A 24,156-nucleotide genomic window follows, 5' to 3' on the forward strand; every position below is an offset into this window, starting at 1 on the left:
ATATATATATATATATATATATATATATATATATATATATATATATATATATATATATATATATTCCGATTTTCATATCAAAGTTCGCTCGGATCAACTTTCCACAGCCTTAAGGTTTACAACGAGTAATGGCATTGGCTCTGCTGCTTTATCAATACAGGATTCTTGGTAATGCTCACAAAAGAAAAAAAAAAAACACTCCAGCCTGGCTGAAATCACCCAGTGAACGTAATGAGTTTATAATAATGCCTGATTTACTGTGTTCGATGTAATGCGGTAGATGTTAGTTGTATTTTTAGCTCAACTCTGGAACAGTGTTTACTCACGCCACCCTACAAGTTACCCAGCCTATCCTACTTGCTGACCAGTGGTGTCATCAGAGTATATATTTACCTATGGGACAGCGAGCCTCAGCTAGTCCTGCCCGCTATGGTGGAGGCACTGAGGTGTACAGTTCAGTGGTAACTGTTCTCTGGGGCAGGTTGTCTTGCCTCCTCGCTCAGCCGTCTGTGAGACTCGAACCCCGGAATGAGTGAGTCGGACTGTCGGACACTTATTTCATAGACTCATATACAATCAATCAGCTATATAATAATTTCAATAAATAATCTAACATTTTTTTTTTTTTTTTGTCATCACAACCATGTAGTAATGTTACCACAGTTATTTCCCGTCATTTACATATGTATTGATGTATGTATTCATTTATACAAGTGATAAGACGATATTTCCCACACCACTACGAGCGTAGCTGAGGTGAACATTACTGCCATTACTTCTTGAATATTACTGTCATTACTTCTTGCTACATTCATATCAAAGGCACCCATTACATTACAATTAAGAGAGATGTCGAATTACGATCAGTCTCTCCACGGAAGTCCTATAATGGTAGCACCACTGTTGAATTCCCCTCCAAAAGAGAAATTAAATAGTAAAATAAATTAATAATTATCATTAGAAGAAGAAGAAAAAAAAAGCAAAATAAGAAGAAAAAAAAAGAAGAGGAAGAAGAAAACTACCTAACTAATTAGCTGAATAACTGACTACATAACTAAATAACTTAATAAATACATCGACTTTTCCCTAGAGTATTCTGACCGATGTTTATGATGACTGAGAAAACATCACTTTACCATCGACACGAGAGAAGAATGTTTCCTTTCATTTCTGATCATGTACGTACAACTTCACTGAATATGCAAACTCGATCTTATGAAACAATAAACTCCCAACTTGCAGCACGAGTTTGCAATCCACCAACCTTGGCGTAACATACAATAATGTGACTCCCAGTTTATACAGTTTACACGATATATTATAGAGACTTGCAGGCATCATGTAAACAGAAATCGTGTAAGAAATAAATAAATAAATTAATTAATTAAGTAAAATAAAAAAAATAAAGAAACAATGTCAAAAAAGTTATTAGGGGATTTGATCTGTTGAATTGCACTATTCTATCCTTAAATCTATTTATATGGTAAAATAGCAATACTAGTTCCTACAGTTTACCTATAATTACTAATCCTAGCTTTATATATAGATGCTAAAATACTAGAAATGCAGAAAAAAATAAGAAAAAATCGAAAACTTCCCTTATTACTCACGAATGTGTATCGCTGGGTATGTGTATATTCAATTATATCTAAACCGAATTCGTGCTATAAAAAATGTGTGTGAATCGACTCACCTGTACTGAAATCGTCACGTTCTGTTGTATAAGAGTATTCTCTTTACCACTCTGATGCATCATTGCCAAGAAAAAAAAGAAAAAAAAAGTTCATGTTTATCAACGTATTGTAATCTTGTGAGTGTTAACTTACTGATTGATGCCCGTGACTCGTAAAACGCATGACATGCTGTACAAAAAACCCAAAATTTACAAGGTGTCTGAGGGTACGTAATACATCAAGAACTAGAGAGATATTGTGGCTTCAGACACCGCTATTATCAGCTTCATGTATCTGCTTTGATATCAGGATGACTCAAAGCTTTATTATTTTTTTATGCGTATATTTTTGTTTGTTTGTTTGTTTGTTTGTTTGTTGTTGTTATTATTATTATTATCATTAGTATTAACATTATTATTACTACTACCACCACTACTACTACTACTACTACTACTACTACTGCTACCATTACATACATAAAAAAATTATTATTACTATTGTTATTATTATTATTATCATTATTATTATTATTATTATTATTATTATTATTATTATTATTATTATTATTATCATCATCATCATCATCATCATCATTTTGCTAAAGAAAGCCCGGATCATCAACCATTCCGCTTCGGACTATATTAATTTCATTCCCACACTCGGCATCAACGACACGCACATAGACAAAATGAATGTACTTTATTATCTACATACTAGCGATTGCACCTCTTGAAATATACGTATAATCCAAAACAAACGGATTAAAATGAATCCTGAGCTCAGACAAAGATTTTGATTAGACTGATGGTTACTGTCGCATCTGTCACGGTAGTAACTTGCGCATGCGCAGACTGGCGCCAATACCTCTCTGATACTATATAATGTGTGACGCTGCCCTGGCACCACCAAACAAGCAAGGTCTTCAAGGTTGTAGACCTCGCAAAAAAGCATCAACTCCTGAAGGGGGACGGACAAGCAGACCGAGCTTCACCGCGACTGCCTTCGTGCGGCAGTCAAGTAAGGCACAACTTTGCTTTTTTCCCAATTACAAGACTTCAAATGACACACACATACAAAAAAAAAAAAAATAAATAAATAAATAAATAAAAAATAAATTATTAAATAAATAAATAAAAAAAAACAAATAAATAAAATCTTGTCAAAATAGGAGAACTTGTAGGCCGAGTGGTCATATCAAAAAGTTCTTGGCGTCCTTAATGGCGGTCCTGTCCGACTAATGAATGATGGGGACAAGACTAGATATAGGTATGACTGTTTCTGGGTTAGTGTATTTGTTGCCTCCAGCTCTGCCAAACTTCAGTGCACATTGTATTTCCTCTCCTCACATGTTTCTTTAATATTCCAGTTGACGATGGCGTCCAGATTGTGTCTCCTGATGGCAGTTGCACTGTCTAGTTGGGTTGCGGTGCAAGCGACGGATTACTGCAGGATTACTCGCGAACATACCATGTGCAAGCATCGTGGGCGAGGCCCTCGCTGTGGGCCTGAGGTCGGGCCCAGAGGAGTGAGTCCGGAAGATATCAACCTGATTGTGGAATTGCATAACAAACTTCGGGCACAAGTGGCTCGCGGAGAGGAGGGTAGAGGAGCACCCGGGCCGCAGCCTCCTGGTGCCAACATGATGGCTTTGGTAAGTGTTAATTTAAGAAATAGACTTGTATAGCAAAGCAACCCGCGGTCGCTGAAGATCATGTTTCTTCGAGTGTCTTTGCCTGAACTCTAACACCTTGCAACTTCAACACAAAATTTTACTACTCAACAAACCAATTTTCACACAGGTGTTAAAATGGGAGAATATCTAGACACTGATCAAAATAACGAGATCATTACTGGCTGACGAACGTGTTTATATTTTTAAATGTAATGTATCGCAATAAGTTAAAAAAAAAATTAAGGGGCAGAAAACGAAGATAATCACATACACACTGGAACGCTCTCACATATGGGAAACAGACAATAATTACAAGGTAACCAGAACATCACATCATCACGAGTGTTCCCCGGCAGGAGTGGGACGAGGAACTGGCTGCTGTAGCTCAACGGCACGCCGATCAGTGTGACTTCAACCACGAATGTTCCGACTGTCGCCGTGTAGGTGAGTATACACACATGTATGTACAAGGGCAAGAACACAAACCGAGAACAAACACTAGGATCTCGGTCCTCACAGTATTGTGAGGGTTGGATAACTGGAGATGGACAGTAGTCTTGCTTATTTTATGCTTTTCTTCCCCACAGACAGGTTCAACGTGGGTCAGAATCTCTATCAGTACAGCCGATCAGGATATAACGATCATGACCCTGACTGGCGCGCCGCCATTTATGGTTGGTATGACGAAGTGGGTGACTTCCCAGCAGACGTCGTTGATTCCTTCCGGTGAGTACGAATCCTCAAGCCATGCTTCCTGTGAGGCGTGACAGGTTATACACAAAGACCACATAAATTTATTTACCTATAAACGGCAATGAAATATATCTGCATGCAGCCTCGTAACGTACAGATCTAAGCTTCCTTATTCTAATCTCAGCGGGACCGGGGCGATGACGGGCCACTACACGCAGGTGGTGTGGGCGAGTACGTCACGCATCGGCTGCGGCCTCTCCACGTATAGGGAAGGCAGCATGATAACGAAACTCTACACCTGTAACTACGGTCCTACAGGCAACTACATTAGCAGCCCTATGTATGAAAAAGGTGAACCGTGCTCTTCCTGCCCCGATGGTACCTCCTGCTCCAAGATGTATGACGGGCTTTGTGGTGAGTATGAGAGAGAGAGAGAGAGAGAGAGAGAGAGAGAGAGAGAGAGAGAGAGAGAGAGAGAGAGAGTGTCAATACTGATACACCTGTTTTTTGCCTTTTATAAATTTAAAATCACACATGCAAGTACAATAGTGAAACCATGCCAGCTGTCCACTGAGCCGAGCCTATTACAGACTTAACTTTAAGAAAGAACTTATGTAAATTTTGACGTGCAAGTTGACGTGTTGTAGGCCAATATTACTATCAACTTGGTTATTAAATAAGATGAGAGGGAAACACACGAATACCTATCGAGTAATGATAAATATATATAGATAATGACGCTAATGATTATGACGATGATGATGATGATAATAATAATAATAATAATAATAGTAATAATAATAATAATAATAATAACAACAACAACAACAACAACAACAACAACAACAACAATAACTATTAATACCTCGAGTTATAAATGGACTATCAAAAGTGCTTGTTAAATACATAGGCTTAGAAAATTAGTTATGTAAATATCAAAACTTTCGTTGATTCCCTTCCTGGCATTAATATGTGCCCCATCTATAGTTACATAGATCTGTTATAGAAGTATCTATATAATCACTGTGTGTGTGTGTGTGTGTGTGTGTGTGTGTGTGTGTGTGTGTGTGTGGCAACTGCAAAGTGATTTCCTGCACTACTGAGCACACATACTTGATCAACATAATAGCTAAACCACCACCACTCGTGTTCTTATTTTTTAAGTGTAAATTAAAGTAATTAACACTGAATAGTGTGGAGATGCCACATTCAAACGAGTTTCGCATAGACCGCTACTTTTAAAATTTCACAAGTGGACTCGCTCATTGGTAAAAAAAAAAATCCAGGTGAAGAACACTGCTGCTATAAAAAGAAAAGAAAAAAAGAAAAAAAGAAATATATATATATATATATATATATATATATATATATATATATATATATATATATATATATATATATATATATATATATATATATATATATATATATATATAATTAAATATTTAAACCTGACTGATGGACTGACCGCTGATTGTCACAAAAATAATAGGTACACACAGGTTCATCCCTTCCGTAAAGAAAAAAAGAAAAATAAATAAATAAAATAATAAATAAATAAATTAATAATAATAATAATAATAATGATAATAATAATAATAATAATAATAATAATAATGAGAATCCCATAGTGTTCACAACTTGGCATTGAATTATTACAAATCAATTTATCAGCAGTAAATGAAAAACTTGTAATTTCCTACATCAACTCAATAGAAAATGTCAAAATACTTCTAGCTCTGTCTCCCCATGTGACTTCTGGCACCTAGCCAAAAAACATCTCTAACAACTTTTCTTCTCTTCCACCTGTTTTAACGTGATGGTACCACTGCCTTTTCTATATCTAAAGTTGAACTCTTAAACTGCTTAAACTTTGGATGATGCTGAGACGGTTCGTCCCTCTGCTCCATCCTCCGACTATTTCATGCCTCCTACTAAGTTTCTTTGTAATGATGCTTTCCATGACCTCGCTGGCCAAGGTGCATCCACACTAACGATTTGTTACCTACAGGCTAGTTGAAAGCACTGATGGAAACAACAGCCGATGACATCTTGTGCATTGAAGTTTGGTGGTTTCTTATTACTGTTCAATAAGCCCTTGCAGTCTGCTATCATGCCTGATGAGTAGAAACTCGCTAATATGACATCGATATTAAAGCAAAGGAAATTTAACCTCTACCTAGTAACCAGCGTTCAGTTAGCTTAACCTCAGTTTTATGCAAAACTGAGGTTAAACTTATAAACATTCATAAGAGATAAACTTGTAAATCCCATTACAGCTTTTGCAACAAACTTCTTAAACCTCTATGATATTCTTAAACAATATATGACAAGAGTAAGGCAGTGATTTTCTTGATATCTTGATTTTCAAAAGGCATTTGACTTGGTCCCCCATAAACATTCATTGACTAAATCTCATGAAGTAAAAGGCAGCGTGCTGACATTGATTGAAAATTGGCTTAATAACCATAAACAGAATCATAATAAATGGAAAAGTATCCAATGAACTACCCACCAGTGTAACCAGTTGGGTGCCACAGGGATCAGTTTTAAGACTCATCCTTTCTATAGCTTCTATGTATAAACAACAAAGATGAGGGTCTTACAGGTACAACAGTAAAGTTTACTGATGATGTGAAAATTCTGAATATTGTACTACCTAACCGAATGAGTCAAAAGAAATGTTAAACAATCTAGATAAGTTCTCAAAGTATTGGCAAACTTGGCAAATGAATTTTAACATGAGTAAGTGTACAGTGTTTCATATTGGATATTGAAATGAGAAAGCAAAGCAATAATGGTACCCAACTCTAAAGCATAGAGAGAGAAATTTTGAAGTCACTATCAAGCAACTTAAAACATAGTCAGCAGTGTTTAGATGTCATAAAGTGGAGAGTAATTGACTTTATTGTAAGATCATTTGAATATACATTTAAAGATAAATATTTTGTCTCAGATCTGTAGTTGGTTAGCAAATACCTTTCTTGCCTCCAGGTGATGTAGCACCTCTTTTCATCTATTTTCACTCTTACCTATAGAATTTCTGACGGGTTTTTACCTCCTTGACCTTGCAAGATATAGTTCCAATCTGTTTTATGTATGTACACCTTATGCCGGATGGACTTTGCTGTCCTTTTCTTCTATTACTTTTTCAGTAGTACTAAAACTAGGTCATCTCATGAGGACCACATGGTCTGTTGTGGCTTGTGTATCTGTATAACTTATGTACCTTAACTGCTTCCTCCTTTTCCTTCTCCAGCCAATATGGAAGGCAGTGGCTCACGACTCCCTCGACCTCCACTTCCTCCTCCACCTCCACCTCCAGGCAGTGGATCACGGTTTCCTCGACTTCCACTTCCTCCTTCACCTCCACCTCTAGGCAGTGGATCATGGTTTCCTCGACCTCCACTTCCTCCTCGTCCACCTCCTCCAAGCAGTGGCTTACGGTTTCCTCGACCTCCATTTCCTCTTCCTCAATTTCCTCAGTTTGATCCGGAATATGAATACTCCTATAATGATTATGGTAGGTGGAGAGTGGGCTGGCAGTCAGCAAAGTACTGTGTACTGTCTTTTTATTTATTTATTCATTTATTTTAGAGAGAGAGAGAGAGAGAGAGAGAGAGAGAGAGAGAGAGAGAGAGAGAGAGAGAGAGAGAGAGAGAGAGAGAGAGAGAGAGAGAGAGAGAGAATCATGTCTATAGATTTCAGTAGCAGGACCAGGGATCGTGTAGCCAGAATGTAACATACCTTGACCCTCACCCACAGACTATGGGGCCAAGTGACCTGTGACCAGTTCGTTGCTTTCCTGTGATGTCATGCATCGGCCAAGTCAAGTAACATGGAGTCATTCTCCTTGATGTCTGAATGCCAGCACCATCCTGCCATCCACATTAGCACAAGATAATGCTGACACTGCCATCAGTCACTTAAACACCAAAAAATCACATCTCCATGCAAAATGATGTCAAATAACAGGAAAATATCAACCTTTTCTTCTACAATTAGGAGACACAGGAGTGTGTTCAATATAACATAAAATGTAGCATAAAATTAATCTTTTTGGTTTAACTTTCCTGACCACTACCAACTGAATCTCCTTAAAAGAATATGAATGAAAGTTTTATTTATACCTATTGACAATGCAAGGTGGCAAGGTGCTGCACCCCCCCTAACCCTTGAGTAGAAGACCCTACACACAAACTTGCGATATCAAATTCTTCTTTTATTGAATCAAAATGTTCCTCTAATTAGGAACTTTTTTCAAGTGTCCCCAATACATAAAGTACTGTCATCTACATAACTGACAATACTGTACCTACTTTAATTGAGATGTCAAGAAAATAAGTAATATTTATAGAAAGGCAGCAGCTTTCCTCCTTTCCCTCCCCTCCAATCTCTGATACATCTTTCCACTAGAGCAGAATAGGTTGTGCAGTGAGCAAGACAACAGATCCACTGACTTAAAATATTTCCACATCTAAATATCACTCAGATATATATAAAGATAATATTGAAATAACATTAGTGTTTTCATATGATGGCTGGGTTAGGGTTAGATTCATTCAGGATTAGGGTTAGATCCCTTCATTGTATAAATCAATAATTGTCAACCTGGGTGCATGGCACACCCTATAGTGCATGAATTTTTTCAAATAATTGGGCACTTGGAGGGGTATATGACATGGACAGTTGTGCACAGCAGTGATGTATTGGATACTAAATCTTAGAGCTCTGTGAATGAGAAGGTAGAGCTGGATATCCATCTCTCATAAAATGTGATTGCGGATAACATTCCGAGTGTTGAAATATCAATATTTGTGAATGCGGCTGCAGATTTCTTTAATCTCCATATCTGCTGTTGCAGATGTGGATACATACCAGTGATACATAGTACATTATATATGTAACATAAAGTTCCACAGAGGAGAGCAAGAGAGAAAAGAAAAACAATAGAAAAGACAGAAAAGACATAAAATAAGGAAAAAATTTATGTTCAGTATCCTTCACACTCTCAATCAGTCTCCCTCATTTGTCCTTACACATGCGTAGTGCATTGGTTAGCACTCTCGGCTCACAAGCAAGAAGGCCCCAGTTCAAATCCTTGGAGCAGCAATGCAAACGGGCAAGCCTCTTAATGTGTAGCCCCTGTTCACCTAGCAGCAAGTAGATATGGGATGTAACCCGAGGGGTTGTGACCTTGCTGTCCTGGTGTGTGAGTGGTCTCAGTCCTACCCAAAGATCAGTCAGTACGAGCTCTGAGCTCTTTCTATAGGGTAACGGCTGGCTGGGTAACCAGCAGATGACTGTAGGTGAATCACACACACACACACACACACACACACACACACACACACACACACACACACACACACACACACACACACACACACACACAACACAGAGATGGGATTACCAACACTTTAAGAGAGAAGAGAAAGAGGAGACCTGATAACAATGTACAAATCAGTAAACAATATAGAAGGAACAGACAGAAATGACTTGGTACCACAGATGGAGGAGGGAGGGAAGAAAATAAAGAAGAGTGGATGTTCGAGCAACATCAAGAAATACAGCTTCCTTTATTGAACTATTGAAATCTAGAATGATTTGAAGGAAGGGGTGGTAGTAGCAAACAGTGTACACATGTTTAAAGAGAAACTGGACAAATATGGTTATGGAGACAGGACAAAATGAGCTTTGGCTCGTGCCCTGTACAATACAACTAAGTAAATACACACAGACACACATGTGTATGAATCCACAACCTCTGCATTTCTTTGATGCAGAGGCAGACCTTTTGTTATCTGAAAATATGGTTATGGATACTGATGCGGATCTTATGTTATATTAAAATGTGGAAGTGGATAGTAATACTGGTAGCATTTTTACTGTGGAATCTCTGTGGAAACAGATGCAAATAAAGAGGTGCATATCTGACACATCACTAGTGCACAGTAGGAAAAAATATTTTAGAAAAGAAATTGTGTGTTATGTAACATGTACATGACACAGCCAGTGTATAAAAGAATGCACAGTAGGAAAAGATGTTTTAGGAAGAAAATCACATCATGTAAGAAATTAATTTATAGTGTTGTAACATTGTAAAGGGTTAAATAACACAAAGGAATGGTGAATGTGAGAAAACATCTGTCATTGGATATATGTATTTTATGTCTATCCTTCAATCAATTTAATATGTGCATTGATGCAGTGTTGGCAATGCACTCATTCCCTGTAATCCATGATTCAATTTTTGTAATTTTGCTTTTCAATGATGACTATGTCATAGACAATACTGCATGCTTCTCACTGAGTAACTATCAACTCCTGTTGTTATTCTCCCTTTCTCTGCATGGTTCTAACTGAGTAATTATCAACTCTTGCTGTTATTCTCCCTTTCTCTGTGCCATAAACCAAATCAACCAGTCAATCAATCAATCCCCCCACCTCTCTCTCTCTCTCTCTCTCTCTCTCACCATACATGTAGTGTGCGCACATCAATGAACAACCAGGATATAAATATCTATAAAGATACATTGTGGGACAAAAGGCTGGTGACAAACCAGAAGGGGAATCCCTGAGACAGGGATGCTCAGTAGCCAATGCAGAATATACTCTTACAAATAATGACATATCATATAATTAATCATATACTGTGCATAAATTTTTCATTTGGTAAATGTTTCTTAACTGTATGGCTTTGTATAACTTCAAGCATTTTCTTGAAGTTAAAAGAGCTTCAGTTGTTCGTTCATTGAGACTCATCTTTCAGTTTGCCCAAGGAAGTTCGCTTTTGTAGATAGGCCTGGAAGAAATAAAAAACTAACTAGTTAAATAAATAAATAAATAAATAACATTAGAAGAAAAAAGATAAATAAATAGATAGAAAGGATCTGTTATTGATGGAACAGAAAGAAGCTGGATATTTCAGAAGACACAAGAAAAGTTGAAGGGGAGATATTTCAGTGACAAAGTACAGCTTCCCGTATAGAAATATCTGGAATAGACCAAAATGGGTGATGGGGACAACAAATGTATAACTAAAGCAAAACTGGACAAATATAGATACAGAGGAAAGACAATGTAAATGCTGCTCAGGGATTGTGCACACAACAACTAGGTAACTACACACACACATACACACATTCTCAAGAAACAAACTGATGATTAATTCCCTAATTATGTTTGATACAATGCAAGATTCATTTTGGTTCATTTATCACAAGAAAACTTACATATTCTGCAATCTGCTGCAACTGGTGGCTGGTGTTCTGTCCCATCTGCTGGACCATGTTGAAGAACAATGAATTCTTGTTCTGCAGCAAAATGTGTGGCTCATCAAACTCCTGTTGAATGGATCAAATGAAGGCAATTAGTGATATGTACCACCAGACCCATGGTGATTACCAAGATCTTGCTGAATGTTGGTCAGTCTTGACTGTCCTCCCCCAATGTTGAGCTATTTAAGTGCTCCAATGCTGTTTTTTCATAAAGCTCTAATCCTTAATAATTATATAAAAGTCATGCCTTAGTATTTGGGTTACACAAAATAATATATTGTAAACAGATTTATATATGCATTGGCTTCTATGCATTTAAATGACATTATGGTGCAGAAAAATTAGAGAAACAGATGATGCTCTGGCTACAAAGAGTATCAAAATGGGCCATATTTTGTCTCCTAAATAAACACTACACTCTTCCAATCACTTAAAATTTCAAAATTGCACAAAATGAGACAAAACAGTAAAATATACTTTTTGAAAGAGCTGGCCACTTGTAGTAATTATGTGGTTGATATGAGAAAGTTATAGAAGAGAAGAAAGAAGAAAATATCACCACTAACATATATTTAAAAGTGACACTTGGGAGTGACTACAATAAAAAATAAGCAACAGATTTCCAGCTGAGTGAGTAAAAGGATACCTACTTTGAGGTGGCCAGCCTGAAGCACCATAACACGGTCACTGTCTATAATGGTCTGCAGTCGATGAGCAACAGTCAGCACTGTACAGTCATGGAACTTGGTGCGGATAAGTTCCTGAATCAGCTCATCAGTCCTGAAAAGTTTGATATGTCATGGACATGGAACACTTTAGTATGGTTTTCGTGAATTCACTCATATTGAATACCTATCTGGAAAATAATAGGACATTTTGAATACAAAACATTTCCATATTTTTAACCACAAACCAATTCACAGATATGAAGATTGTTCCAAAAATAATACCTCCTATTTCTTTTTTTTATTCTGCCCCAAAGAGTCCAAGGAGATTACTCATGACATTGCTATGATGACCAAACCTTCGCACTAATAACGCAAGATTTTTGTCTCTGTTGCAGGTATTGCTGGTGTGGCAGTCTAAGAAAGCACCAGAAGCAGAGATTTTTTTTTCAGAACACCTAACTTCATAGAAGCTGTTTTAGCTAGAGATGAGATGTGAAGTTTCCAGTTCAGATTATAAGTAAAGGACAGACCGAGGATGTTCAGTGTAGAAGAGGGGGACAGTTGAGTGTCATTGAAGAAGAGGAGATAGTTGTCTGGAAGGTTGTGTCAAGTTGATAGATGGAGGAATTGAGTTTTTGAGGCATTGAACAACACCAAGTTTGCTCTGCCCCAATCAGAAATTTTAGAAAGATCAGAAGTCAAGCGTTCTGTGGCTTCCCTGCGTGATATGTTTACCTCCTGAAGAGTTGGACGTCTATGAAAAGACGTGAAAAAGTGCAGGGTGGTATCATGAGCGTAGGAGTGGAAAGGACAAGAAGTTTGGTTTAGAAAATCATTAATGAATAATAAGAAGAGAGTGGGTGACAGGACAGAACCCTGAGGAACACCACTGTTAACAGATTTAGAAGAACAGTGACCGTCTACCACACCAGCAATAGAATGGTCAGAAAGGAAACTTGAGATGAAGTTACAGAGAGAAGGATAGAAACCGTAGGAGGGTAGTTAGGAAATCAAAGCTTTGTGCCAGACTCTATCAAAAGCTTTTGATATGTCCAAGGCAACAGCAAAAGTTTCACCAAAATCTCTAAAAAGAGGATGACCAAGACTCAGTAAGGAAAGCCAGATCACCAGTAGAGCGGCCTTGATGGAACCCATACTGGCGATCAGATAGAAGGTTGTGAAGTGATACATGTTTAAGAATCTTCCTGTTGAGGATATATTCAAAAACTTTAGATAGGCAGGAAATTAAAGCAATAGGACGGTAGTTTAAGGGATTAGAACGGTCACCCTTTTTAGGAACAGGTTGAATGTAGGCAAACTTCCAACAAGAAGGAAAGGTAGATGTTGACAGACAGAGCTGAAAGAGTTTGACTAGGCAAGGTGCAAGCACGGAGGCACAGTTTTGGAGAACAATAGGAGGGATCCCATCAGGTCCATAAGCCTTCCAAGGGTTAAGGCCAGCAAGGGCATGGAAAACATCATTGCGAAGAATTTTAATACATGGCATTAAGAAGTCAGAGGGTGGAGGAGAGGGAGGAACAAGCCCAGAATCATCCAAGGTAGAGTTTTTAGCAAAGGTTTGAGCGAAGAGTTCAGCTTTAGAAATAGATGTGATAGCAGTGATGCCATCTGGTTGAAATAGAGGAGGGAAAGAAGAAGAAGCAAAGTTATTGGAGATATTTTTGGCTAGATCCCAGAAATCACGAGGGGAGTTAGATCTTGAAAAGTTTTGACATTTTCTGTTAATGAAGGAGTTTTTGGCTAGTTGGAGAACAGACTTGGCATGGTTCCAGGTAAAAATATAAAGTGCATGAGATTCTGGTGATGGAAGGCTTAAGTACCTTTTGTGGGCCACCTCTCTATCATGTACAGCACGAGAACAAGCTGTGTTAAACCAAGGTTTAGAAGTTTAGGACGAGAAAAAGAGTGAGGAATGTACACCTCCATGCCAGACACTATCACCTCTGTTATGCGCTCAGCACACAAAGACGGGTCTCTGACACAGAAGCAGTAGTCATTCCAAGGAAAATCAGCAAAATACCTCCTCAGGTACCCCCAACTAGCAGAGGCAAAACGCCAGAGGCACCTTTGCTTAGAAGGGATCCTGAGGAGGGATTGGAGCGATAGGACAAGATAAAGATATGAGATTGTGATCGGAGGAGCCCAACGGAGAAGAAAGGGTGACAGCATAAGCAGAAGGATTAGAGGTCAGGAAAAGGTCAAGAATGTTGGGCGTATCTCCAAGACGGTCAGGAATACGAGTAGGGTGTTGCACCAATTGCTCTAGGTCATGGAGGATAGCAAAGTTGCAGGCTAGTTCACCAGGATGGTCAGTGAAGGGAGAGGAAAGCCAAAGCTGGTGGTGAACATTGAAGTCTCCAAGAATGGAGATCTCTGCAAAAGGGAAGAGGGTCAGAATGTGCTCCACTTTGGAAGTTAAGTAGTCAAAGAATTTCTTATAACCAGAGGAGTTAGGTGAGAGGTATACAGCACAGATAAATTTAGTATGAGAGTGACTCTGTAGTCGTAGCCAGATGGTGGAAAACTCGGAAGATTCAACAGCGTTGGCACGAGAGCAGGTTAAGTCATTACGCACATAAACGCAGCATCCAGCTTTGGATTGAAAATGAGGATAGAGAAAGTAGGAGGGAACAGAAAAGGGGCTACTGTCAGTTGCCTCAGACACCTGAGTTTCAGTGAGGAAAAGAACATGAGGTTTAGAAGAGGAGAGGTGGTGTTCTACAGATTGAAAATTAGATCTTAGACCGCGAATGTTGCAGAAGTTAATGAAGAAAAAGTTGAGGGGGATGTCAAGACACTTAGGGTCATCGACAGAAAGGCAGTCCGACCTGGGGACATTTATGCTCCCCTCCCCAGATAGGGACTCCGAGGCTGGTGTAGGAGTTGCCATGATGATTTTAAAATTTTTGAGTGAAGGGTGTGCATGTTATTAGGTGCTTGTAGTTTTGTGTGGAGGAAGAGAGTTGTCTTTAGAGGGCAGGCTGTGACTGCCCCCTTGTGTTGTGAGACACAAAGGGAAATGTTCAGTGAGGTCACAGCTAGGTTTAATGATAAGTTCACAGCACCCCCTGAACAATGCTTTAGACCTCACTGGGAGTAATTATTGTTTCGGCAGGTGTCTACTGCCTCCTCCTTCTGAGAGATGCATCATTGAATTCCTTCACATAGAGGTTTAACCAGTTGACATGCACTGATGCTTGGTGAACATTTACGGAGACGACGCAGTTGATGTCAGCAAGATTAGATAGGTTCATCTATTCCAGAGAGGTGACAGAGATGTGAGTGACAAACTGCATTCTGGGCATCCATGCACAGCCAGTATCCTTTTTGCTCCTGCATGAGCATCCATGGAACCCCCCTGGTACACAATTTTCTGTACTCTAGGGATGACAACATCTTTCCAGTGCATTGACACTTGCATCTAACTCTGCATGCATCTTATTCACTGTTATCTGCCAATTAGCATGGATGAGTTGATTGAGGTGCACTTTATTTTCTGGAGTGGTGGTTGTGTATAGGCATCTAGAGCACGGTTTGCCAATTGCCACTCCGGAATTGACAAATCCATCTCCTAACTGTGATGACATCAACTGCATCAGTTCCATAAATGTTCAATGAGCATCACTGAATGTCAATTCATTCAACTTCTGGGTGAAGAAATTCAATGATGCATCTCTGTTTCTGATGCACGTCCATGACAGGGGTTGCTTTCTTAGACTGCCACACCAACAATATCTGCAACAGAGAGATGAAAATTTTGTGTTATTACTGTGAAAGTTCACTCATCATAACAATGCCATAAGCAATCCCCTCAGATCCCTTGGGGCAGAATAAAAAAAAAAATAGGAGGCATTACTCTTGGAACAACCTTAATATGTACAGTTGGTGCCAAAATATAAGGTGTGTGAAAGCTGATAGCTGGCTTTGAATTCAGTAAGCCTCTCTAATTTCTGCATCAAATGGGGAACACTGGTTGTCATACATCTGGCAGTGTACCCAGCTGATGGTATTACACATCATCAGTTGTCTCACAGTTCCCTGTCATTCCTGGAGATTTGAAAGCTCACTGCTCTACCTTTTTTTTGTGTTACTTTATTTTGCTAACTGGTGAACATCTTGGGAGCCCCATAAAAAGTCCAGAATGTCATGGAGGCAGACTTTAAGTGAGGATATTTCTGGTGCCATTGCACTGTTAAAAAAGGATAATAAATAGTTTGAAAGAAATATAAATTTAAACAGGGTCGCATTTGTAGTGTTCAGCACCACATTAAAAAATACTGCAATGCCAGAGAGAGAAAATTAACGGTAGCTAAAGCCAACATTATGATATGGTATAAACCATATCATAACATTGAATATTGTCAAGAGGCAAGTGGACACTCAGCCCTCTATCACAGCAACTGCGGTGAAGGAAATGAACAACAGTTAGCTGGGAAGCGTGTCTCTTAGGACAGCGTAACATAACCTCCACCACACCACTGCATTCTGCAGATTTTGTGCTCACAATAAAACTCGTCTCACATTGACAGAAAAATCTAGAGTGGATTTCTGCAAGAAATATGTAGTTTGTGACCAGAAGTGGTATGATGTTTTGTGGAGTGATGAGGCTTTGATCATGATGATAGGCAGCAGTGGAAGAAATGAGTAGCACTGTATGCCATGTGTAGACAAACTTTTCACATGACTTCTTACAAATTCTAATAAATTAATGTTCCCAACAGACTTTATGAATGAATACAGTGAAAAGGAAACCCAAGTACAACTGGTCCTTGCAAAGTCATAAAGAAATGAGAGGTTAAGTAATGCAATTGCAGTTGTATTTTATATAATTTTTTCCTTCATTTATGTGAGATGACTGCATTGTCCACTAGCATCTTATACTTAGCTGCCAAATGAAAATAAAGAGAAGAACATGTTCATAGAATGAATAAGACTACCAAAGATTGTAACAAGCTAAGGTGATGAAAACTGTCTGAGAGATTATACACATACCTCAGATCTATATTGGCTGATGCTTCATCAAGAACAAGAATTTTGCTGTGCTTGAGTATGGCTCGTGCCAAACACAACAACTGCCTCTGACCAACACTGAGGTTAGTCCCACCCTCTGCAAGACAAGCATCAAGGCCACCATTCATCTGGTGTACTATATTCTTCATCTGAACCTGTGGGAAAACAGCAATTTTGTAAAGTCCATTTGTTCTTCTGTAAGTTTAAAATCTAATAATCCTTTTACGTGAAAGTCAATGCCAACTGCCCTGCTGCCACAGCTAATGGTTCATCCAATGAGATGAGAGTTGCCATGTGTGTTTAAAACATAATAATAATAATAATAATAATAATAATAATAATAATAATAATAATAATAATAATAATGATATACATTCTTCTCAATTTACAATAAAAATTTATAATCTTCCATCTGATAGCTGTTGTCTGTTAAACTTGGAGTGGATATGAGTATTTTTCTACTTAGAATGAACTGAATGATCATATCCTGAAGTATGTACATCAACTTGTTGAACATCCTGTGGTACATGTATACTACTGTGTAGTTTATATATGAAAATAAAAATGGTACAGGTTTAACCTTGTGCAAGTTTGGATTCAGAATTGCTTACATTTTAAAAGTAACTATGCTCTAAAGTGTCACTGCAGTCAGCACCATACGGAACTGTTGTGCATGTGTGATAAAGCAGCAAGGCATCTTGGTAAGAGAAAGGATGAACCATGATATGTCTGTGATGAAGATGTGTATACCCTCTACATGATATTTCTTGTTACCCTGATGTAGTTTTGGCACATCAGTCATCAGTGTGTGCAGTTTGTGTGCATCATATCCATTTTGGTCATTCACGCTGAAGGAAGGGATATGTACTGGAGGAAAAGTCATTTGTCAAAAAGAATCAATCCTTATACCATATCACCTTCATTATGGTGCCAACTGAGAGCAGCAGCCATCCTCCTCAGAAGACACTTGCAAAATTACAATTCATATACAGTGCTCGCCATAAACATTGTCGCGGGAGACCACGGTGTCCGTTTCAATGATCAAAACGCGCGCGCTTTCCTTGGCGGGCCTCGGGTGCTTTAAATTCAGTTATCACACATCTGGCACCTCACCCGGGGTGTTGGGCAGCTTGCCAAGGCGGGAAGAAGTGACAGGCGCCTGTCAATCACTCTGATTGGGGGGTGTTTTGTTGCTGTCCTCCCGCGCCACCCCCCCACACTGGCTTGCAGTTACTCTCCTGTTTAGCTGTTGTCCTGCACAATGGTGCGCTACCAGATGTTGTCACGGGATGACATCGTAGCCATCTCATCTCTCCACAAGGCTGGGCACTCCACACGGGCTATCTCTGACCAGACGGGTGTCAGTGTCCGTCAAGTTCAACGATACGTGAGGCGCATGGCTGAAATGGGCGGCAACAAAATACCCGCGAGGAAACCACCAGGAAACACCCGCAAAACTTCCCTACGAACCCTGAGGGTGGTACACCTTGAACTTGAACGCAATCCACGAGTATCAGCCAGAAAAATAAGGGAAGACAACTTTGGATTGCTGAGTAATGTGTCTGTGAGGACATTATCGCGCCGTATCCACGACGACCTCCAGTACCTGAGTTATGCAGCGCGCCCCAAGCCTGTGGTTTCTGTAGCCCAGCAAGAGAAGAGACTTGCATTTTGTGACAGGATGAAGGACTGGACTATCGAGCAGTGGCGTGGCGTGCTGTGGAGCGACGAGTCAAGATTCATAGTGACAGCCAGCAGTCAAGGTCGCGTGTACCGGCGCCCAGGCAGCGATCCCCTTGACCCCCGCTACACTGCTCCTGCCGTCAGGTTCCCTGATTCGTTGATGGTATGGGGATGCTTTTCCTACCATGGGGTGGGGAGCCTCGTGGTGTTACCCAAGAACACCACAATGAATCAGGGGAATTAAATTTAAAGCACCTGATGCCCGCCAAGAAAAGCGCGCGCGTTTTGATCCTTCAAACGGATACCGTTTTCTCCGGCGACAATGTTTATGACGAGCACTGTATGAAGGACTTAAAGTTCCTTCATATTTACCAAATTTTGGCAAATTCACATAGAGTTCATATTGGCAGATGATGAGTTCATGGATGATGATGCTCTTGCGTATTAATGCTAGCAATATTTGATTCTGTAAGCTGTACCTCTTCTAGAACAGTCCACAGTTTCTCATCTGAAATTTGGTTATAGGGATCCAGGTTTATTCGCACAGAGGCTGAGAAGAGCACAGGATCCTGAGGGATAATAGAGAGATGTCCTCGCACATCACGGAGGCCCAACTCCTTTACATTAACGCTGTCAATGCGAATATTACCACTTGGCTCAGTGAGGCGGAACAAAGAGGATACCAGAGAAGACTTTCCAGCTCCTGTCCGTCCTACAATGCCCACCTGAGGAAATAAGGAAGATATGAATACACGACCATCAGTGAAGCGATCATAAATAGGCATGATGCATGAATCTCAGTATAAATTAAATATTCCACAGACTAAGTAGGTAAGAACAGAAAATATTTAAATTTCTCCAATGACCTATCTCCCCTCCTCTCCATTTAAGATACAATTAATAAGAAAAATAACATACCTTTTTTTATCACACATTTACCAAATACTACAAACATGCAGCTATGGCCCATCCCACTCCACTCCATTTAAGCCTTGCACTGATGTTTCCTATTTTAGCTTTCATTTACCTCATACAGTCATCCACAAAAATATTAAGGAAACACAGAGATGTCACATCTTACCTTTTCACTTCCTTTAATACAGAAAGTGAGGTTTTTCAATACGGGTGCTTCATATTCACTGTACTGCAGGGAGACATCTTCATAGGAAATGATGCCATGTTCTGGCCATTCAGTATTCGGAGTTTTACCTGGCAAAGTTAAGAAAACTTATAAACTAAATAAGAATGATCTAATAAGATGCACTGATAAATGACTTTTAATCAAATCAAATTCATTCTCATGCACACTTGCATTCAGTTCTTTCTTTTTTCTCACACTATAAAAGCAAATATTTAACTTTATAGCACTATCTTTACAGATTTCTCTTCTCAATATCAATATAGAATTCATTTACAAAGTGGGAAACAATTAATTATAGTTCAGTGATGAATTATGATGAACTAACTCTTACATCACCTTCAATTTCCCATGGTGCTTCAGGTTCCAAATCACAGTACTCCAGCAGACGCTCAACTGAAATCAGCTGATTTTGCACCTCAGTTGTCTGATATACACCCCAGAAAAGCATACCTGACAGGCTCAAGGCTGAGGATATAGCCAGGCCAAGATTTCCTACAAGGGTATCTGAAAATTTAAATTTAAATGAGCAAAAAATAAACTATAATTTGAACATTCATTTATCTGCCTGGTACACATAATTTAGTATACAGACAGATACCCTTTAAGTTATATAAAGTGATGAAAAGGAATGGAACAAAGAGGTTGGGTGTAGCTGAAGATATAACTGTTACGAATATTGTGCCTGGAAGAAATGAAAACGGAATGACAGGATTACACAGAGAACAAGACTTGGCAACTAAGATGTCAGTTGTCTCCATGAGGTAAAATTCACTGATAGTGACATCATTGCTTGCTGCAGTTCCATAAGATATTATAAAAAAAATAATAATTTTCAATACTTTAAATCTCTGCCTTCTCCATGAAGGACTATAAGTCTAGATTTTTTCTTTTCGAATAGGAATTTTTCATGGCAATTGTACATATGAACATAAGAACATAAGAAATAAGGGAAGCTGCAAGAAGCCACCAGGCTTACACATGGCAGTCCCTTTACGAAACATACCCACCTATTTCCACCTATCATCCCCATCCATAAGCCCGTCTAATCTTCTCTTAAAGCTCCCTAATGTCCTAGCACTAACAACATGATTATTGAGTCCGTTCCACTAATCTACCATTCTATTTGAGAACCAATTTCTTCCTATCCCTTTCCTAAACTTAAATTTTTCAAGCTTGAACCCGTTATTTCTTGTTCTATCCTGGTTGCTGATCCTAAGAATTTTGCTTACATCCTCCTTGTTATACCCCTTATACCATTTAAAGACTTTTTTCAGGTCCCTTCTTAACCTACGAGTACATCTCTCTAAAGAACGTAAATTTAACAGCTTCAATCTCGCCTCGTAAGGAATACTCCTCATCCCCTGTATCCTTTTAGTCATTCTCCTCTACTGATTCTAATAGACCTATATCTTTCCTGTAATGTGGGGACCAGAACTGCATAGTGTAGTCTAGATGAGGTCTGACCAGCACCAAGTATAACTTTAATATTAATTCAGGCCTTCTACTTTTAACACTCCTAAAAATTAATCCTAATACCTTATTTGCCCTGTTTCTGGCCTCTATGCATTGTTTTCCTAGACGGAGTTCAGAGCTAACTATAACTTCTAAATATTTCTCGTACCCTATACCTACCAGAGTTTCGTTGTTTAATGTGTACCTACTGTGTGGGTTTCCTCTACCTACACTAAGTATTTTGCATTTGTTAATATCAAACTGCATTTGCCATCTGTCCATCCATTCTTTCATCCTATCTAAATCTGCCTGCAAGGTGATGGCATCCAATTCTGACGTAATTAATCTACCTATCTTTGTGTCACCCACAAATTTACTAACATCACTACTAATTCCACTATCCAAATCATTGATATATATATATTAAAAACAACAATGGCTCTAATACTGATCCCTGTGGCACCCCACTAATTACATGACCCTACTTGGATTAGAGCTGTTTATTACAACTCTTTGTCACCTGTCGCTTATCCATGACCTTATCCAGTCTAACACCCTCCCATCTATCCCATGTGCCCTAACCTTTCTCAGGAGCCTCTGATGGGGTACCTTGTTAAAAGCTTTACTAAAGTCCAGATATAAGATGTCATAACTATCACTGTTATCTACTGACTTGTACACTTTGCTGTAAAAACTTAACAAGTTCGTCAGGCAAGACTTCCCCTTCATGAAGCCATGCTGTGACTAATTTGTCAAGTTATGTTTGTCTAAATGTTCCCTAATGTTCCTCGCTATTACTGACTCCAATATTTTACCAACAACTAAAGTTAAGCTGACAGGTCTATAATAAGATGCTAAAGTTTTATCTCCTTTTTTAAAGATGGGTACTACATTAACCTGCCTCCACATTACTGGTACCTCACCTGACTCAAGTGATTTCCTGAAGATAGAAACTAATGGCTCACTAATAATCTCTTTGCATCCCTTATGTAGTGGTCCTGGTATCTTGAATTTCTTTTAGCCTACCTATCTCCTGTTCTACTATCTCCTTAGTTATGGGAATATCTGTCTGCTTCTCATTCTTACCTGATCTAAATTGATAAAAGCAAACAAAAGAAAACATTATAACTGAAAAATAAAAAACTCACTTTGAGAGCCCATGAAGCTGAGGGAAACAAAGCAGATATAGATGGCCGATATAGTGTCCAAAGAAAAAACAAAACCTCTCTTCAAGGCTGAAAGTATGAACCAGACTGAAGTATGAAAGTTCTGCAAGACAAAATTATATTTCAGAAATGTTTCTTTCCTTCACATAAGCCAAAGGCCTGTCCACACCAGGAAATATTGATTGGAAACAATGTTTCCCAATTGTTTCAGAACAGTTTCCAAACTTTCCAAACAATCTACACACTATGTGTGTGTGTGTGTGTGTGTGTGTGTGTGTGTGTGTGTGTGTGTGTGTGTACATGAGGTGGAGGTGATGAATCAGTAGCATCACAAGGCTTGCAGTGATAACACCATGTGGTGAATAAAAAAACTCTAGAACTCAATGAATTGGTTCATTTATCCCCATCATTGTGGGATGTAACATATAAGATGTAAATTATAAGAATAAGATGAAAATGGATGCCGTGACAGAGCATCCAAAACACACTGATGAAACCTACTCTATCTACTCTCAGATCTGTCAGAAGAATGTCACCAAAAAAGGGAATTTTCTAAAAATTTCCTTGACCGTCTCTTCTTTTTTCTTCCTCTTCCTTGAGTGTATTAACAAAAGTGCTATGTAGAATACAGAGGCTGCTGCAGCAACCTCTGCACTTCCAGGCATCCTGATGACAACTGATAGGAAGCATGGTAAGGAAACAGTTTCCAAACAGTTTGCAGACTGTTTCCAAACAGTTTGCAAACTTTTTCCAAAGTGTTTACAAACTTGGGAAATTTCTTGGAAATTGTTCCCATGCTGCTTGGAAACAGTTTGGAAACATTGTTTCCATATAATGTTTCCTGGTGTGGACAGGTCTTAAGCCTAGTCTACATCCCAAATAATAAACCAAAGTCCTTCCATTAATTAAATTAAACATTTGTGACTTGAAATGCTTACCAAAGTAAGATTAATTCATACATCCTGGCAAAATATAAAGCATGCTAACACATTTCCTTCAAATAAAAAAATGCAAACCTGCTAAGCACTATTCTTACAGGAATGTTTTCATGGGCACAATGTTTTCTTTAGGCAACATAGTTTCTGTTAAAACAATAACTTCCATATATATTCCCCAAATATACAACAGAATATCATAATGACAGTGTTATAAATCTATAATAATAACTAGTGAGTGTACATACATACTTGCAACTCATCAAACTGATTCATGAAGAAATCCTGTGACTCAAAGGCTCGCACTGTGATGAGGCCCTGCAGTGAGACACTCAGGTGGGTAAGCACAGGGCTGCGGGCTGCAAGAATGACAATATACTTGAAATTATCATCATCATTATCATCATTGCCATCACTGTCATCATCATAATCATCATAATCACCATTATCACCACCACCACCACCATCATCATCATCATCATCATCATCATCATCATCACCTAAAAATTCACTTGAATAAAGGGCAAATCAAAAGTGATATTTTCACCATCCTCATCCCAATGTCATCAAAAATCCAACTATTACTAAATGACAAAAAAACTCAAGAAAAACTAATGTGAATTACTATATGAATCTTTTTATCTTTTCTCCATTTTCTCCACTTTCTGCTAAGCAAAAAAAGGAAGACAAATATTATTGAACGAAAAGACAGTCTAATATACATATTTAATTTTTTTCTGTGATGAGGAAGTAAGAATACTG

At 38.6% G+C, this 24,156-nt stretch overlaps 2 protein-coding genes across 3 annotated transcripts in view; one reads left to right on the forward strand and one right to left on the reverse strand.

The window, feature by feature from the left end:
* The first annotated feature begins 399 nt into the window (after positions 1–399).
* Positions 400–8,092, forward strand: LOC135100568 (venom allergen 5-like). 2 transcript variants are annotated; one of them, XM_064003579.1, is made up of 7 exons: positions 400–532; positions 3,040–3,324; positions 3,702–3,789; positions 3,933–4,071; positions 4,223–4,452; positions 7,298–7,561; positions 7,804–8,092. In XM_064003579.1, the coding sequence occupies exons 2-7, from the start codon at positions 3,046–3,048 to the stop codon at positions 7,818–7,820; spliced, it is 1,017 nt and encodes a 338-aa protein (XP_063859649.1). In that variant the 5' UTR covers positions 400–532; positions 3,040–3,045; the 3' UTR covers positions 7,821–8,092. The 2 variants fall into 2 exon arrangements, with proteins under 2 accessions (XP_063859649.1, XP_063859648.1); XM_064003578.1 differs by lacking the exon at positions 400–532 and adding an exon at positions 2,544–2,690.
* A 2,015-nt stretch (positions 8,093–10,107) lies between these two features.
* Positions 10,108–24,156, reverse strand: part of LOC135100945 (ATP-binding cassette sub-family C member 4-like) — a 44,065-nt gene continuing 30,016 nt past the window's right edge. Inside the window, exons 23-31 of the mRNA XM_064004564.1 lie at positions 23,647–23,753; positions 22,442–22,562; positions 20,178–20,345; positions 19,782–19,909; positions 19,180–19,425; positions 17,000–17,172; positions 11,969–12,098; positions 11,274–11,384; positions 10,108–10,843 (exon numbers count right to left, since the gene is read on the reverse strand). Of these exons, the coding sequence (XP_063860634.1) occupies positions 10,790–10,843; positions 11,274–11,384; positions 11,969–12,098; positions 17,000–17,172; positions 19,180–19,425; positions 19,782–19,909; positions 20,178–20,345; positions 22,442–22,562; positions 23,647–23,753 (1,238 nt within the window). The 3' untranslated portion in view covers positions 10,108–10,789. The remainder of the gene's footprint in view (positions 10,844–11,273; positions 11,385–11,968; positions 12,099–16,999; positions 17,173–19,179; positions 19,426–19,781; positions 19,910–20,177; positions 20,346–22,441; positions 22,563–23,646; positions 23,754–24,156) is intronic.

This window comes from Scylla paramamosain, chromosome 5 (assembly GCF_035594125.1).
Source record: "Scylla paramamosain isolate STU-SP2022 chromosome 5, ASM3559412v1, whole genome shotgun sequence".
Lineage (NCBI taxonomy): Eukaryota > Metazoa > Arthropoda > Malacostraca > Decapoda > Portunidae > Scylla > Scylla paramamosain.